Here is an 18,651-nt window from a genome sequence, read left to right on the forward strand (position 1 = left end):
ACAAATTTTGAATAACTATCTTCTAATGAAAAAACGGGCGGGTGGGGAGGGGCTAGAAAATTATTCATGTTCCCAAGAGGGAGCCATAGGAATGAGAAATGGCTGAAAGGGGGCCATGAACAAAAAAAGGTTGAGAACCACTGGTATAAACTATAGTCACAATTTTTTGATAAGAGATCGACACGGATTGGTTAAATACGGGTTTTTAACCAATCTATGTCGACCTCTTTTCCAAAAATTGTGTCTACTGTTTAAACCATGTCAGTGAATACGGCCCTTAGCGTAAATATTCTCGTCTCTCCCATTCCTCTGAAATCTTAGACGAATTTAGGCGTCAAGAGTTACCCTCGACGTTCATCCGGAACACACACTTCTGATTTACAAACAAATCTATAAAACTTCATTTAATTTTCAGAAGCTTTATTCAAGTTCAATGAAAGAAAATTACTGCGAAATAGCAGAACATTAAACAACATATTGCAATTCGATCATGGACAAACTCCTTTTGCATTATATAGTTCGGGACCTTGAAGACCGTCAGGTTTCTTGCATTTCTTGCCGTCCTTACATCTGTCATTCCGAACAGTTAAACATTCCTCCCCTGGACACTAAAAAAAAGAAAGAAAATTTTTTAAATTATCTTACTTTGTTTTTTAAATTCAAGCAGTCGTTATACAATACAAATACTAATACAATTGAATATTTGGTTGTATTCTAAAGAGCTTTCTTTCACCCGTGGTGTTGTTATGTTACAGTAATGCATCAACACACCCCTGACCCAGCCCTAAGGCTATACAGGTGTAATCCGTAAATCAGAAGCCGCCATCCCACTCAGTACAGATCTGACTGGGCGAAACGGAAATAAATCCCGAATCGAGAATCAGCGGAGCCAGATTCGAGGGTTGTTGCCAACCCTCTTAATGTCCGTCGTGTGGTTTTTAGCTATAGCTACTGAGCTTAAACCGCTGACCAAGTGGGGCTTAGTGATAGATTGCACCAAGCTGAAGCCCCACTGTATCGATCTGGAGAACCCCAGCCTGTCTCTCAACAGTAGGGTAAAACTAACCCTTCTCACGACAGTCAATGGTTATCACGACGGTTATGTTACGGGGTAAATGTGATAAATCGGTGATTGTACATAATCACCGATCCTAGCGGTAAATTTGATCAATTTCACTGAATTTATCACTTTTTACCGCCGGTTATGAACAATTCTCAAATGAAGTTGGTATGCTTCATAAAAGTGGAAAAATCATGCAGAAATATCGCTTAAATTCAACCATTTACCAGTTCCTCCCGTACGTGATGGGTGCACTACGCACATATTTCATAACAATTAATTAAAATGAAAGTAAGTGCAACTAGGATCACTGTTCTGGGCATTTGTATTCACGAGCGGCTTAGGATATCTGAACATTATTCAGCAGTGGTCGAAAAATCGAAAAGAATGCTCGGTTTCATTTTCAAAAGAGTCTTCGCGTTCTCCCAAAGTCATTCTTCCGCTTTCCTGAGACTTTGTTCGTCGTGGACTGGAGGACTATAACGTCGGGGACTATAAGGTTTTGGGGACCATACTTCCTGCTACTTAACCGTGCATGCACCTCATACACATTCCACTACGGAATTTATAACGAATCGGCACATTCAGGATGCATTCTGAGTGTATGTGTGGCCCTAAGGCCCCTTTCACACGGAGCGGATGCGGAAGCGGGTCCGCATACCCTTTCACACGAGCACTGAAGATGCGGGTGTTTCGCCCGCATGTTTAGGTTGAAATTCGTGCATAAAAAACTATTTTTTCGCAATTTTTGTAACTGTTTTTCTCCTTCATCCCTGATTCAGTGCCCATATGCAGCCTAGAGGTATTCTTTGGTGGTTTAGTCTAGAGCCACATAGAATATGGGAATAAAGATATCTTCATTCCGATCCTCACAAGTAGTCGATGGGAGAAAATGTCTTAAAATATTTTCAAAAGATTTTGAAAACAAATCTGTCTTTCCGGAAAAATATGAAAGAAAAATTCCAAAAACATCCAATGTTCGAAAAATCCAATCCAAAAACATCCGAAACTAATATGTTCCTAAAAAAAAAATTCAGGAGATATCAAAGAATTTGCAAGTAGAAAAAAAGGGGAGGGGTGGGGACGTTCAAAATGTCTGTGCTTAGAAATATTCACATCACAATTCTGTCTTAGGCCGGGATTACAGTATAAAAGTTTTATAAAAGTTAGTTTATAAAACTTGAAAAATGCAACCGATAGGCCGATCAGTTAAGTTCGCTCGAATGTAACAGATGTGTTTATTGATTACATTTTTCAAGTTTTATAGTGTAATACCAGCCTTAGGCCAGGATTACACTATAAAAGTTTGTAAAAGCTCTTTGATAAAACGTGAAAAATTCAACCAATATTATCTTATTGGTTGAATTTTTTGAATGCAAAATGTGTGTGCGTGTGTGTGTGTGTGTGCACCGGTTGCATTCCAGAAAATGCAACCGGTGCACACACACACACACACGCACACACATTTTCAACACATTTTCAAATTCAACCAATAGGCGCATTGGTTGCATTCCAGAAAATGCAACCAATGCGCCTATTGGTTGAATTTTTCAACTTTCATAAAAGTTCTTTTATAAAACTTTATAGTATAATCCCGGCCGGATTACACTATAAAAATTTTATAACAATTATTTAAAAAAAAGCAACTAATAAATTTATCGGTTGCATTAGAGCAAATGCAACCGATAAATTTATTAGTTGCTTTTTTCAAGTTTTATAAAATAACTTTCATAAACCTTTTATAGTGAAATCCCATCCTTAGATTAGTCATTTCTGAAATATAAAATTTCATTTTTTAAGTTTATAGACTGAATATTGAGTAAAATAAACTTGTAGGTATGGGGGGAACCACCAAAAATATTCAAGTGCTAGGGTCTTCAAACGGCCCTGAGTGAACGCCGTACGTGGATAACGTTGTTTAATAAAAGTATTTTTTTTAAAGTTTAAAAAAATTAACAGATTAAAAATTTAAAAAAATAACAAATATTTAAAATAATATTTCAGATATTTATATTTTTAAATAATTTAAAAAATTTAAAAAGAAAAAAATTAAAATTTTTAAATTAAATTTAAAAGTTATTAAAGTATGTAGTCAATTAAATATTCGTAATGCACAGAACGGCTTATCATTTTTGTTCCGTCAGTGGCCGTTGTTGGCAGGTTTTATTGTATAAAATTGTAAAGTATGGACAAAAGGCAGTTAAAGTTGCTATATCTCAATCTCAGAACGAAACAAAGGGATAGACGTATGTAGGTACATTATATTAATGAGCAGGGACCATCATATGGTGTTTTATGATGGTCATTTTATCATTATGGCAAATAATTAAAAAAAATTCCGTGAAAAATCACCTTCAAAAAGTAGCCAAAGATGCGGACGAATTCGCTCCGCATCCGCATCGTCTGAATAGCCCCGAATAAACCTATTGTCAAAACTTCTATATGCGGATGCGGAGCCCGCACTTAGGTTTTGACACATGCGGACGACGTCCGGACCCGCATGAACATTTCCTAGGTGCGGAGATTTTTCGGCTCGTCTGAAAGGCGCAGTATATTCCAATTGTTAAAACTTCTTCCGGACCCGCATCCGCTCCGTGTGAAAGGGCCCTAACGTATTTACGTCATCGAGTTGCGCTTGTTTCGTGTTCGTGCTGCCATCTGAATTCCATTTTCTGAAGTGGGAATGCTTGAATTTATGTTATTCCAGTATCGCGTTGTAGTTCTGCCTGCTCTTTGCAGAGAGACTTTATCAACTGACCATCACCACTGTGCCGTCAACGGGGTTCGAGCTTGGATCCTGAGGACGAGTGTCCCCACACGACCACACAGTGGCAACATATTTTCAGAGGGGAAAGCGGAGCAAAAAATAAATACATAAGGGAAATAATTTGCGGATAGAAAAAAAATACAGAAGAGGAATTATTTGCAGACCGCCAAAAATATATAGACAAAGGTAAAAAAATTGAGGACCGGCAGATAATAAATAAATACAAGAAAAGATTTGCGGACCATATATACATATATATTCGTCGAACTCGACGTCTTTTTTTTCACGTAAAACAAATTTTTATCAAATGCGATATGCACAAGCCTTTCACTTCTCGCCGAATTGGAAATTTTTAGCGATTTTAGCAATACCTTCGCCATTTCCTCGTGAATTTGAATCTTTTTGGTAATAATTGGCGATATCCCGTATTTAAGACATGAATTACCTGTATTTTTGTCTATGAAATATGGTCAGAGTATTCTCTCATGTGGAGGAAAATAACGAATTGATTTACCAAATTAAATGCATACCTTGAAGCAAACATCACAGCATTTGCAATAATCTTTGTATGATCCGCATTGGCAGTCGCGCTTCGGACATTCTTCTGGTGCACATTTGAAGGCTTTACAATTCGGTGGAGACGTACTTTCGGTTCCACTGAATCTGTAAATGAAGCAAAGATTGCAGATATTAAAATGTTCAGCACTGGAGGGTTGTGAACCACTGCATCACCCAGTGCTATCTTAAGAGCATCATGGTCCTCCCCCCGGGCCAAATGCAAGCCCGTCAGCCAATGCGTTAAGACGGCACTGGCATCCCAAAGAAGTGAGCAATTAGGGACCGTTCGTAAAGGGATTAAAATTTATTTGCCGTCTCAAAAAATAGTTGACAGTATTTTATATTAAGGATGAAGAGGAGATACATTTAATGATCAGATTTCATATACAGGATGTCCCATAAATTCGTTAGCAGTTTAAAAATTCAAGGAATTGGTATACAGTCGAATCCCGTTTTAACGAATACCGTTATAGCGAAAAAAATCTCGTTTTAACGAACGCTTTTATTATCTCTCAGAAAAGTTTGCATAGAAATAATGGGAAAACCTGGAATTCCTCTATAACTAAATTTCGATATAACGAAGCGATTTCTCCGGTCTCTTGGAGTACGTTATATCGGGATTCGACTGTATTTGAATGCGTTTTGCGAAAAAGTTATTCTCAGGAAGGGGATTTTTTTCTTCTTTTTTTTTTGATGCAGAAAAAAAAATTTCAGTTTCGTCGATAGAGGGTGCTGTACAAAAGCAAATCACTGAAATATGCAAATCAGTCGTCTAATATGCAGGGGATGTACGATTAACCGCTCATTTCCGAATTATACTGTTGCTGCCGCTTACATGAGATTTTCATCGTGACTTTGTGTATCTGGTGAAGTTGTTCTGCCTCATCAATGAATGGGAAGCTGAAGCTTTATGAACGTTACAGATACGGAAGGTTTTGAGAAGAAAAGTGCTAGTCCAGAATTTAGTTGTTTGATTTAATGTGACGCCATCTATCGACAGAAATTTAAACAAATTTTTCTGCGGAAACGTGTGAGAATTTTTTTTTGTTGCAAACTACATTTAAAAATACAATTTTCTTTCATTTTATGAATTTTTAAAATATTAACGAATTTATGAGCCACCCCGTATATTATAATCACACATTATGCTATATATTTACGATCAACAGAAATAAAGAATTCACATTTCTTAACACAAAGTTGGTGTGTGTGTGTGTTGAAACGTTCCCGCAGCGTCAGTTACCCCGTTACCTAAACAAAAGCACCAAATATGGTAAAGCTGAAAAATTCCCTACCTTTTAAGAAACTAAGACCGGGATTACACTATAAAAGCTTCATAAAAGTTTTATACAATATTTGAAAAATGCAAACAATTAGCGTATCGGTTACATGAGAGCTAATTTTTTCGCGGCCGTTATCTGTTACACTTTTTGATGATGAAGACGCAACACCCCCTACTCCCCCTCCCAGAGTTGGAGAATCGTTGAGAAAAATTTGTAACAACGACATCTCCATTTTGCATGACTCTTTAAATAGCTCCAAAATTCGAAATCCGACGCAACAATTGAGCACCAATTTATATTTCCATGAGCACCGCAAATGTCCGTGAGAGGTGGGTCTAGGTCAATTCGTCGCGATCAACTTGTCGCGCGACAATTCGTCGCAATCAATTTGTCGCAGCGTCAATTCGTCGCGGTACAAATTTGTCGCAGAATCAGTTCGTCGCGGTACAAATTTGTCGCAGAGTCAGTACGCCGATCAAATAAATTTTCAAAATTCAGTTTTCATGGTATTCATGCCACACTTCCCGCTTTCTGGCGGGATCTCCATTTCTCGCAGCGAGGGGCGTTGGGCGAACACACGAAGATGATAGATAAGTTATGATAAAATAAATTTTCAAAATTAAATTTTCACCGTATAAGCCGCACTCCCGCTTTCTGGCGGGATCTCCATTTCTCGCAGCGAGGGGCGTTGGGCGAACACACCAAGATGATAAATTACGAGAAAATAAATTTTCAAAATTAAATTTTCACCGTATAAGCCGCACTCCCGCTTTCTGGTGGGATCTCCATTTCTCGCAGCGAGGGGTGTTGCGGGAACACACCAAGATGGTAAATTAGGATCAATGCCCATCCCAAAGCACAATTTGCCTAAGGGGTCATTCAAGTATTACGTCAGGATCGGGGAGGGAGTTTCGGATTTGTTGACTTTTGATGGCGCGGGGGGGGGGGGTTGAAGGTCGCTTACGTCATCAACCACCCCTTTTTGAAGATATGAAATATTCTAAGCTGCTGGTGAAATTTTGCTGACAGGGGAGGGGATGGGGTTCAGTGTTTTGCTGATTTTTGCTGACAAGGGGGAGGGGGTCAAAAATGGCTGAAAATCTGCTTACGTAATACTTGAATGGCCCTAATTCACTATTGAATATGTATCTGCCATGTAGAGAATACATCTTTGAGGAATTTTTTACCGACAATATATCTAAGGCTAGCATTACACTATGAAAGTGTTCTAAAAGTCCTTTTATAAAACTTGAAAAATTCAACCAATAAGATTATCGGTTGCATTTGCTCGAATGTAACCTATGAACTTTATTGGTTGGATTTTTTGAGTTTTTAACTTCAGCAACTTATCCGGTGCAAATTAAATTTTGAAAATGTATGTGATCGCAATTTATCATCTCGGTGTGCGCCCCAATTCCCCGCGCTACAAGTAATGGAAATCTCGAGAGAAAGCGACAAGTGTGGCTTATCCGGTGAAAATGAAATATTAATTAAATTAAATTATTAATTATTTCAGGTTCTTGTGGAGATACTGTAGCGGTTAATGTTGGTGGGAGTCTCGATTCCACATGGGACAGATACAAGTTTACACTTAAAGAGAGCCTCCGCTGTACTGTAATTTGGGGAATATCATAAACACCGACATTTTTTTACAGAATTTTAAAATTTTATCATAGAAAAAATGATTTTTTTAACATTTACAATAATTGAATAATAAAACATTAATATCAATTGTAATTTTAATTTCGATGTAATTTCGATGATTTTTTTCGAAATGACAAAAAAAAAAATTAATAAACTGTGTGCATTTCTTGATGGAAAAAAACTTTTCTTCATGTTTATTTTTTCACGTATGAGACAAAAAACCTACATACAGATCGCGTGACGAGTTGACTCTGCGATAAATTGACGTCCCGACGAATTGGTTACACGTCGAATTGGCTCTGCGACGAATTTGTACCGCGACGAATTGGCTCTGCGACGAATTTGTACCGCGACGAATTGGCACTGCGACAAATTGATGCGCGACGAGTTGTGCGCGACAAGTTGAGTGCGACAAATTGACCGGCTACGGAAAGTGTGCCACGGGCAATTCAAGGGATCTGGAAATGCCCTCAGAGCCACTTAAATGATCGGGAAACGTGCCAAGGGACATAAAATTACTCTATAAAAATTAAATGAACTACAAATACGTCGCGGCCACCTGACTGAACTGTACTACGTGTTCTGCGAGCCACCACACATGTGATATGGAAATGTGATTTCAGCTACTGGAGTAATCTGCGAGCCACTTGTGTGCCACGGGTCACTGAATAAATTTTGTCATGGGCCACATCAGATAACTCCAAGGGCCACGTTTCACCCGCGCCTCATGGGTTGAACATGTAAGAATATGTACATAAGATCACAGCCTATAGAGGCCCTGTTGCAAGATGTAGAAAATTGTGCTCCTCACATTTTTCTGAATTGAAAAAAAAAGGATTTGAGCTTTAGGGGCGGGGCAATGTTGTTTTAGAAAAATTTTAAAAAAAAAGTGCACGATTTAACATTTTGAAACCTATTATATGTGAGAAAGAAAAACATCGTTGTGTCGCGTTCGACTAAACAGGGCGTATGTTCATTGCTCTTACAACGGGGATTTTTATCGGATAAAGTTATCAATCAGTTATTGTCATCAGAAACCCTGAGTCTTAACGTGATCAAATTATCATTATTAAAAAATTCCTGTTCTGGGGAGCCGCAGATGAACCATGCAACCGCGGTGACAAGAATTTGAGAACCACTGGGGTAAACCTTTCCGCCAAGATGGCCCTGCTCACATAACTATGATACCACACGGGGAAAGTTCAAATGTTTGTTAATAGATTTTAAAGATTGTTAGAATTTAATCATTATTTTTTAAATATATGAAGCACTTACAAGCAGAAAAGTGCAACCGCAAAACATAAGATGAGGACTGTCTTCATTTTCGCAGGCGAGTTATTCTGAAAAGAAACCAAAAAGTCGACAATTACTCAATGGTATTCAATAAATTAAGGTAATGAAGCAAAAAGAAAAAAAACATGCAAATTGTCATTAAACTCGCAAGTTTTTTCTAAATATTTCTTGTTTTCGAAGTAGTATGGCCAATGAGACAAAATTATACCACGTAAATTACAACGGGCCAACTCTGGGACCATCTTAGACACGGAAATAAATATTACAGTCGAATCTAGTTTTAACGAACACTTTTCTGATCACCTAGATAAGTTTACACAGGAACAATGCAGAAACCTGGAATTCCTTTAAAACGAAATTTCGTTATAACGAACTCCAAGAGACCGAAGAAATCACTTCGTTATAACAAAATTTCGTTATAAAGGAATTTCCAATTTTTAACAAGCGCAAAAAAAAAAGAAATCGTTGTAGTAGAATTTGATTACAGGGAAAATCATACTTATTTACATTACAGATAACAAAAAGAATGAAGTTTAATTTTTAAAATAACACAAAGCAACTCAAATCAATTAAGCATTGGAGTTTTTTGCATAAGGTTTTACTTTATTAACATTTTAGAGACAAATAATCCGTATATAATTATTATTATTATATATAATTATTAATATTAATAGTATATAATTACTATTATTATTGCACAAGTATTATGGAAGCGGAGGAAACAACAAATTCCTCTAAAGTATACACATGCTCAAACAAACGGTCTGGAAAAGTTCTCTATACTGATAAATATCGTTTTAGAGTTCCAAACTAGCTAAGGCTTCAGATGCTGTATGTAGTAAAGCGTATATAAGTGCATATTAGTGCAGCGGTTCTCAACGTTTTTGACTCGCAGAGCCCTGTATAGGCTTATTTTTTATACATCACTTTCGCTATTTCACCAGCTTTCCATTCATTCACATTTTTCATATCAACTGAATTTGCTTTCTCTCAAATCTGTTATGGAAACACATCATACCGTTCTTTGAAACGATTCAACCAGCTGACACTTGCTTGAAAGTTTTCGCATCCAACAAGCACGTGGGGATTCCAAAACCTTTTCTCCGGAAACTGGCACACATTTCGGGAACTAATGTCCTGGAACAAGGTAAAGCCAGCTGCATCGATATCTTTTAAATTCGAAAGCTAGATCTTTTTCCTATAACTACTGTTTGAATTTGCAATATTTCGATTTCGTCCGATTTTTTTCAAAAACGTTGAAAGAATAGACAATTCTACAGACAAACTTCTGGGGGTGATCGTACACGTCAAAGCAAATACATTTCGCAATGGAGCCTTTGTTCGAAATGCATTTGTTTAATCAGGAAAATAAAAACAAGGTTCAAAACAGTTTAAAAACAAGGTTAAAAACAGTTTAAAAACAAGGTTCAAAAACAGCCGTAGGTCGCTTATATCAGAGTAAATAAAACATACCAATGTACCCCAGGCTATGGGGACTCACAGTAAATTCTCAAAGTGGCGTCCGAGGGTACTGTTACACAACTGACACCGGAAAATATGAAAGAATGGCGCCGTCTCTCAAAGCAAGAATAACAGCGGCACATTTCGCAGGACAACATGTCCTTATATAGGATACCCATCGCTGTCTTTTTCCGTGATACTGTATATATGTACAGATAATTTAATGTCTAAGAGTAGGAGGGAATGAGTCACACTCATATTGCGATATCATCGCAAAAAGTAAGATTTATAACCTCGTAAGACTATTTTCATTACAATTCCGTGATATCATTGCGCCATTAATTCAACAAGAAGTAACAGACTGGTAACTGATGATGGAAGTAGATATGGCCAACAAAACGGAAGATATATTTACCATATAAGTCGTGACTATTCTTCCACGAATCTAGTAAATGAAAACCAACGTCTTTTCCCGTCAAACGGCAAGAGTGATGTAAAATCCATCTTAACAATTTTATGAGTACGCGTACTTGACACTGGCTACGTAGCATTCAAAATTTCACTGCTTGCCCGCTGGGGAAATAAACATGAATAGGCTTACAGCTGTTGCAATAAAAGTTAATAACGATTTATCCTTGTTATTATAGGAAACGGAAATAGTTGCTGAAAAAAATTAGTTATAGCTGAGAGAAAAATGACGGCTTTCTGTGTAAATACAAACATCTGAAATTTTTCAGATCGAAATCGGGAAGATTGGTTGAAAACTTTCGAAAAGATCGTCAGATGCGCTTCCCCAAATGCGAAAGATAAATAAGTAAAGCAAGGTCACATCTGTTGATCCTATTCAAAACAAAGCAGCGACCAGAGTTTCTCAACACATGATCCGTGAAGATGGCATATGTGGTCCGCAGGTAGCCGTGATAAAAATATTCACCTGTTGCAATAAATATTAGTAATTTGTTTATGGCTTCACAAACAAAATTACACACTTAAGTTCACCATGCACCATCGAGAAAAATGCACGAAACTGAAATCCTAAATACGGGATATGAATAAATTTTACCAAAAACTGCAATTTATTGCGTTACGTTAACCCAATATACTAATCCCTGCTAAAACTGCTGGAGAGTGTGAGGGTGGGGAAATAGGCTTCTACAGATCGCATAAACATATATAATTCACTGAATGAACTGACTACCATGTTTCATTGGGAAAAATAAAATTCTTTAAACGATGATCTTGAATAATAATCATTAAAATACGCGACATCGTTAATTATCATCAAATACATTATCGGAAGTAGGCACAATCACCAATCGTAATTAAAATTAAAAAAAAAACTGAGGACAAAACGTTAATATCTGACAAATAAAACAAAAGAAGGGTACGGGAATTAATAAATGTGAGAAAACGTATATAATTCAAATTATAATAAAAATAATAATATAAACAATAACTATATTAAATATTGTAATTGTATAATTTATATAAAAATGTATGATTTTGCATTAATTATCATAATGAAGTTTATATTACGAAAACTCTGTGTACCTGTATGTGTTTCTTGAATTTAATAAGTATTAAAATTTCAAATGGGAATCGTCGAAAAACGGGACAAATGTATCAAAAACATCGGAACAACGAAAATTACCAAAATTTTCCGCAATACGGGACACAAGTGGTCCGTCGTATTGTTTCAGACATTTTACTGGTTTACAGAAAGATTGAGAAACGCTGCTCTACACTCCACACTAAATAACAATAAAAATAGATTGATAGAAATAAATTGTTTTACCCTTCGTTATTCGTGTTATAACTCTATTATGTCTGAAAAATATACGGAGGTGCATAGGTATTTTACTGGCGAACCGTTGATTCTAGAGGAATACTTCCACTTGGGAAAAGTATCCAAATAACGTGTAGTACTCATATGTCATTTGTGTTGCAAGGGGTTGTATAGTTATGAAAATAAAAATAACTTTTTCAACCCCGTGTGCCTGAAACCCCAGTCAAAAATCTGTTGCCCTCTTTCCTGACGCCAATTAAAAAAAAAAAAAAATCACGTTTCTAAGTGCAATAAAGCCGCCTGGCAGTCGAGTGGTTAGGGAACTAGCTTCTCACTGGGCAGGGGTGGGTTTAAATCCCGGTTCAGGCATGGATGTTTATTACTAACACTAAGAAATTCCCTGGCCGGATCATTCTGATCCCTTGGGAATACGTGAGGATCACGTTATTAAAAAAATATATATATTGACTGAGATATTCAAATTAGAAAACAGAGAAAAAACAGCATTAAATGCGGGAAAATCGTTTGCCCGCTTTTTTTTTTTTTTTTTTTATTGCTGTTTTTCCCAACTTTTCCTCCGTTTTTAAACTCATGTCTTAGCGAATATTGTACTTAGAAACATGGAACTTCTTTTGTTCTTTTGGCGTGAACAGAGACAGGACAACGACTTCCTAATTGGGTTTTTGAGCACACGGGAACGGTATGAAAAGTTGTTTTTTTTTAATTTCAATAACTCTACAACCTCTTGCAACATGAATGACACATCTGAGTACTACAACATCTTTGGATACTTTCTTCTAATCCGAAGTATGCCTCCAGGATGAATGGTTCGTCAGTAAAATGCCATACGCTCTGTTTCCTATGCATCCTGTATTATAAATAACATGTCTGGAAATAATAAAATGTTCAAAAAAGAAAAAAAAAACCGATAAAAGATATGGGGGGTCACATAGACCACTGACGATTTTTTAGTGCTAGAGAGCAAAGAACCAGGTCAGTGAACGGCCAAAATAGTGACTTCTTCCTAACCAGATCATGGTCCACGGCTCTATCTCAATGAAGAGATATAATAAGCAGGTGATAGAAGAAATCAAGAAAATGTTCAAGCATGGAACCGACCAAAAGAGTGACTTGGAGACAGGCGTATTTCAAAGAGCGGGGCGGGGGCGCTAATCGGGCTACAGTCTAGGGCGGCAAATTTGAAGAATGAATGGCCAAGAAAATTAGAATAGAATGAGAAAAGGAAGGCAAAATTTGTGCAGCCTACAGGCGGAAAAACTATAAATCTGACTCTGCGTACTTAAAAAAAAACTTTTTTTGGCTTTAATGGCAGATTGCAAATCATTTTACGAAAACAACGCTTACCGTTATTATTGATCATATTAAGGCGCGCGAAACAGAAATAATTTTTACAACTTACCTACTTTTAATGAACGTTTTAGCTCTGCGTGACTGTATAATCTATCCCAGAGGTAGACTGACTGCTCCTTGATGGAATAACACTTAACGGGGTTTTTAAATATATTTTCTAATAGCGCATCAATCAATCGATTTGTCACGATTTCAGAAGGTGAAAGAGTAAATATTCGATAAGCTCTTTATCTAAAAGCGCCACTTGACGTTTCTTTCTGCTAGGAAACACGAGTGAGTGCGTGTGGGTGCCATATGTGTACATATTTTTATTTGTTTTCGAAGATAAGGTGAAGAGATTTAACGGGGTTTTTTTTTTTTTTTTTTAGAATTTTAGTTCCGTTGGCATTTCCTGGTCGAGTTATAAATTCCCACGCCTTTTATTATGACCACACGTCAACGGAATGAATAGTGGATATAGGTTACTCGAATGTGTGGTTTTCGTGATGACGTGTAACAGGTTGTTTACTCTGAGTGTGCATCCGTATTGGTTTTACGAACTCGAAAAAAGTCCAATTCCCACGCTTAAGAGAATCCCTTTTACCCGGAATTGCAATTAAAACCTGATAAGGACGATATTGCTCAAGAAATACCAATCATTTAGATTAGCGGTGTCTGACCCTCGGGCTGCACACGAGAAGGAACAAAAACAGAATGTCCTGGTTGAAGGTATCCGAAGGCTTGTACCAAAGGTGCTCAACCGTTACCAGAGTGCAGATCACTTCCTTAGTCTGAAAACGTGTCGCGGGCCACTCAAGTGACCTGGAGCAGGTCTATTAAGTGATCTGTAAATGTGCCACGGGTCATTTAAGTTATCTGTAAATGTGTGGCCAGCTACTTCAATGCTCTGGAATTGCATCACGGGTAACTTGAGTGCTGTCGATTTGTACACGGGCCTCTTAAGTACTCTGTAACTGGGTCGCAGGTTACTCAAGTTATCTGTAAATATGCCGCTGTTCCCTTGAGTGGTCTGGACGTTTGACGCGGATCACTAAGGTAACGTTGAACTGTATCGCGCCGTAAAAATGTGCCGCTTAGTTCCTTTTCTACAAAGTTAGGCTTCAGGTCACATCAGAAGAAAAAATATAAGTTCTCAAAAAACATTTCGAGCAACATGTACCGTTTTAGACGAGTGTCTCTCAAAGTGGGCAATATCGCTCCCCGGTAGGCGATGGAATGGTCCACGGGGGCGATAAAAGCCACGGGTTTTAGCATAGGATCCTATGGGTTCGCTTGAGTAGGAGGGCGATGAGAGAGAAAAAAATTCTGAAGAAGGGGGCGATGGAACAAAAGGTTTGGAAAACTATGTTTTAGACTTTCGATGTCTTTGCATAGAAACAAGCAAATTTAGTTAGTAAAGATGCTATAAGATTATAAAAGACGTACAGCACTTACTTCCACGAGGGCAGTAGAAAATTGAAGTAACGTAATTAAAACCGTCGCAGGTGGCGGTGTCTAAACATTGTCTCCATGTTTGACCACACGATGCCTGCAGTTTGATAAACGAGCGTAGCCGTATTTCGTGCAAATGATGCATCTGAAAAACTTTTAACAACCCTCCAAGCCAGGCAACATTAAGAGTCTCAGGCTATAAAGAGGGCATCATACAACATGTAGACTCACGGAAATAATTTATAGAATGACTAAGGTTTTTGATATTTCGGATAACGAGAGGTATTTTGCGTTTTGCGAAGCAACAGAAATTTTTCTTTGTGTAGATGTTAATTTTAGATCTTTTTTCTCTGTAGATGTTTATTTAGATGTACAAAATATATGTCCATGAATTTGTTGCAACAGAAAGCCAGACCAGCAAGAATCAACATCTCTTACATCATAGGGACAACTTATGCGATCTGTCGGAAAGCAAGCTTACTCTATAGCAGTTGTTCCCAAAAGAGGAAGTCACTTTAATGAGTTGGTGGGGGTTGCGAGAGATTATCCAGAATGAAATCGCCCGAAGAAATTGATTTTCCTTCTTCGCAACGTATGTAAAAATACGTGGAAACTAAAAAATGCATGCACTCAGTTCAGCAGCAACTTAATGTATCGCATAATGCAATTTTATCAAGTTCTACATGTACAATAATGAATAGATCAAGTAAAGTCTATACCCGCCTATGGATATATGTGAAATTTCTATACTTATTTGGCAGGACTGTTTGATTATAAAATTCGAAACTACCCACATGCTTTTTTGCTGTGAATACTGTGGTCGGTGCCAATAGAACCGCAAGTTAGGACGGAATTCGTGTCTTGCGCATCATAATAGTGCAGTGTGGATAACTTGGTAACTAAACTCAGGGGTGTCCAGTGCAACAATATTTTCAAGTCGGTTTTGTAGGACCCCGAGTAAATGATGTTATATTATTTTAAATATCCCAAAAGAGTCTGTCATTCTGTCTGAATCAGTCACGAGACTGTCCAACTCTTTGGGAAAGAGCGCAAACCATCCTAAGATGGTCTCTCTGGGTGGTTAGCGGTCATGTGTGTCTATATAATACGTATAGCAAGGGTGGCTGTGTCCCAACTATGAAAATTTTATGGATACTTAAAATAATATAACAAATCAATTACTTGGGGTCCTACAAAAACAACTTGAAAATATTGTTGCACTGGACCCCTGAGTTTAGTTACCAAGTTATCCACACTGCACTATTATGATGCGCAAGACACGAATTCCGTCCTAACTTGCGGTTCTATTGACACCGACCACAGTATTCACAGCAAAAAAGCATGTGGGTAGTTTCGAATTTTATAATTAAACAGTCCTGCCAAATAAGTATAGAAATTTCATATGTATATATCCATAGGCGGATATAGACTTGAAAGTTTGGGGGCGGCATGATTATGGTGATGTCAATTCCTATATAATCATATACATTAGATCAGTCGGATCCGTCTTTGCCGCTGGGGATGCATATCCAGGGGCGTCGGAAGTGTTTCGAATCTGTGGGTGCCCGTCTTGAGATTCATGTAGAAAAAATTGGATTTTTGAATCAATTCTGTGGGTGCTCGGATTCGTTCTACAAACTTCCGTGGGTGCTCGAGCACCCACAGTACCCCCGGCTCCGACGCCACTGTGCATATCCACTCATCGTTGACTACGGAAATTAAAGCACATTCATTAACAAAAAATCAAACATATCCCGGAAAAAGGACCATAAGGGGGAGTCGCTCTTCAAAAATGTTTGACAACCACTGTTCTACAGTAACATTCTATAATATGCTCATTACTTAAAACAAACGAAAAATATTCATATAATAATGTTTATTCCTTGGATTTTGCAATAACAAAAACTGATAGAAAATTTCCAGTTATTTTTGACAAAATATATACAAATTTATTGGTATGATAATATTTTTATCACGCATTACATTGAATTGCAAATGTTTAATATCATACGATGATCCGGATTAAAATGGGATCCCTCATATATACTTATGGATGAAATGAAAAAGGAACAGGAACCACACAATGAAATGACGTAGTTTATTTTAAACGCAATCTCCGAAGCTACACGAGCACTTTTCTTACTGTTTCACTAAGGGGTGAATACCCTGTTCGTAGAGGTTATTTGGTTGAGATCGTAACCAGTTTTGAACATTGTCCATGACTGCTGTCGGAGTAAAAAGGAGGACCCTTTAATGCCTTTCTCAGCGGACCAAAAATGTGAAAGTCACAAGGCAGCAGATCAGGGCTATATGCAGGGACGGACTTAACCATTTTGCGGCCCGGTGCGAAAACAGCTGCTTTGCGGCACTCCAAAATAATTTTTCAAGATCCTTGAGGGGGCTGAAATAAGACTCAGCCCCCAGGTTCCGATGCCTATGCCAGAGATTAGCATAGGCATCGGACCCATTCTGCTGCAAAATGCGGGTGCCATCTCTACAACATCTGTACACGGTGCATCACAATGGAAGGTTTGTCAGGGCTAGACGACGGATTAAATGCCCAGAGTTAAACTAAATACGCTTTCAGCTGTGACAAGCACGCATTTTGCCGCACCGCAACCCCCCTGTAATTTTAAATAAGTACGAGTGAGAATTCAGCGCTCTTTCTTGTCCATCGCACGTGCTTAAAAATTTGCAGGGTGCAGAATTTGGCTGCTTTTTGCATTACAGGCAATACCCTCCCCAACGCCTCTGCCTCAAAGAAAACTACAAGAGCCGCCCAAAAATAGTACTTGCCTAGGGCGCGAACTTATGAAATGCAGGTAGAGGGTTCAGGTGGGGGGGGAGTCAAAATCCTAGATCTCGAGGGTCCCCTGTCTTGGACAGAATCTTAAGATATTGCTTTGATAAGAAGTCAAAATGTAACTCAATGCAATCAACGTATTTTCTTCATTGTAAACAAAGTATTTTTAATTCGTTTTGATGCCCCAAAAATTTAGCGGCCAGGTACGACTGCACCCTTCGCACCTGCCTAAGTCCGGCCCTGGCTATATGGTGGGAGTTTCAACACTGCCCACCAAAACTTTGCCAACATCTTCTATGAAACAGCAGTCGTTTGTTATGCAGCAATCAATGTTGTTATGCAGCAATCAAGGCCAAACAGCCTAGCCCGTTGTCCTCTGGAGTGGTTTTCCTACATTTTAACGCCACATAAAAAGTAGCTTTTACACAGATCACGTTGGTAAAGTTTCGGTGGACAGTGTTGGAACAGTCCAATGGATCTGTCATGGGGCCCCCTTTATAGGGAATTTATAGCATAAAATTAAAAAAGAATTATGAGAATTGCCCCGGCCCTATCAGCTCCACCCTTGTGGGGGCCATGACCAAAGGACTTCTACAAGCAGGGTATTCACCACTGGGCCAAACAGTGAGACAAGTGTTTTTGTAGTTTTGAAGATTAAGTTTGAAATAAACTATGCCATTTAATTTTGTGGTTCCTGTTCCATTTTCATTTGATCCGCTCGTATAATATGGTAAAGCAATATACATAGATATACATCACATTTTATAATGAGTACCATAGATCAGAATAAAAATCTCTTCTTTATACACATACAAACATTAAGAAACTAAAAAGAGTATTAAGGAACATAATATTGCACACACCATAATAACAAAAGATTTATAAAATTGGAATCAAGTGAACAAAAAACTGATTTGAAAATCATTTTACATTTTGCATGGAAAATTTCTGGCCGTGTTTCTTCCTATGCGTTTATAACACTTAAAATCATTGGCCTAACCTTCCATATATTGAAAAAGTTACAATTGAAATATGCCTTATAACATTAGACGATAAAATAGTTAAGCTCATTTACAGACTGGTAAGCGCAGTCAGCGAAGAATTACAGTCAAAGTCCAATATAATGAGTACAGTTCATAATGAAAATCTCACTATAATCAGCGATTGTTCAATAGTTAGTATTAAAGATTCACT

The 18,651-nt window shown here is 37.8% G+C and overlaps 1 protein-coding gene across 1 annotated transcript; it reads right to left on the reverse strand.

Annotated features, from left to right (window-relative positions):
* Positions 1-403: 403 nt before the first annotated feature.
* On the reverse strand, positions 404-13,416 carry LOC149084202 (8.6 kDa transglutaminase substrate-like). The gene is made up of 4 exons (XM_089234545.1): positions 13,277-13,416; positions 8,588-8,652; positions 4,358-4,490; positions 404-608 (listed from the first exon to the last, which is right to left on the reverse strand). Exons 2-4 carry the CDS (start codon positions 8,632-8,634, stop codon positions 489-491), a joined length of 300 nt encoding a protein of 99 aa, XP_089090671.1. The 5' UTR covers positions 8,635-8,652; positions 13,277-13,416; the 3' UTR covers positions 404-488.
* Between the last annotated feature and the right edge of the window lie 5,235 nt (positions 13,417-18,651).

Source organism: Pholcus phalangioides, unplaced genomic scaffold (assembly GCF_987345545.1).
Source record: "Pholcus phalangioides strain wild (caught in Gottingen) unplaced genomic scaffold, Ppha-v1.0 ptg000008l_1, whole genome shotgun sequence".
In the NCBI taxonomy this organism is placed as follows: domain Eukaryota; kingdom Metazoa; phylum Arthropoda; class Arachnida; order Araneae; family Pholcidae; genus Pholcus; species Pholcus phalangioides.

Excerpts from the sequence above, each read along its gene's own strand:
- LOC149084202 (XM_089234545.1), bottom strand. The coding sequence starts at position 8,634 with ATGAAGACAGTCCTCATCTTATGTTTTGCGGTTGCACTTTTCTGCTT. Across the intron at positions 4,491-8,587 it reads GCGGTTGCACTTTTCTGCTT|ATTCAGTGGAACCGAAAGTA; the intron begins GTAAGTGCTTCA and ends CTTCATTTACAG. Across the intron at positions 609-4,357 it reads GCTGTGATGTTTGCTTCAAG|TGTCCAGGGGAGGAATGTTT; the intron begins GTATGCATTTAA and ends TCTTTTTTTTAG.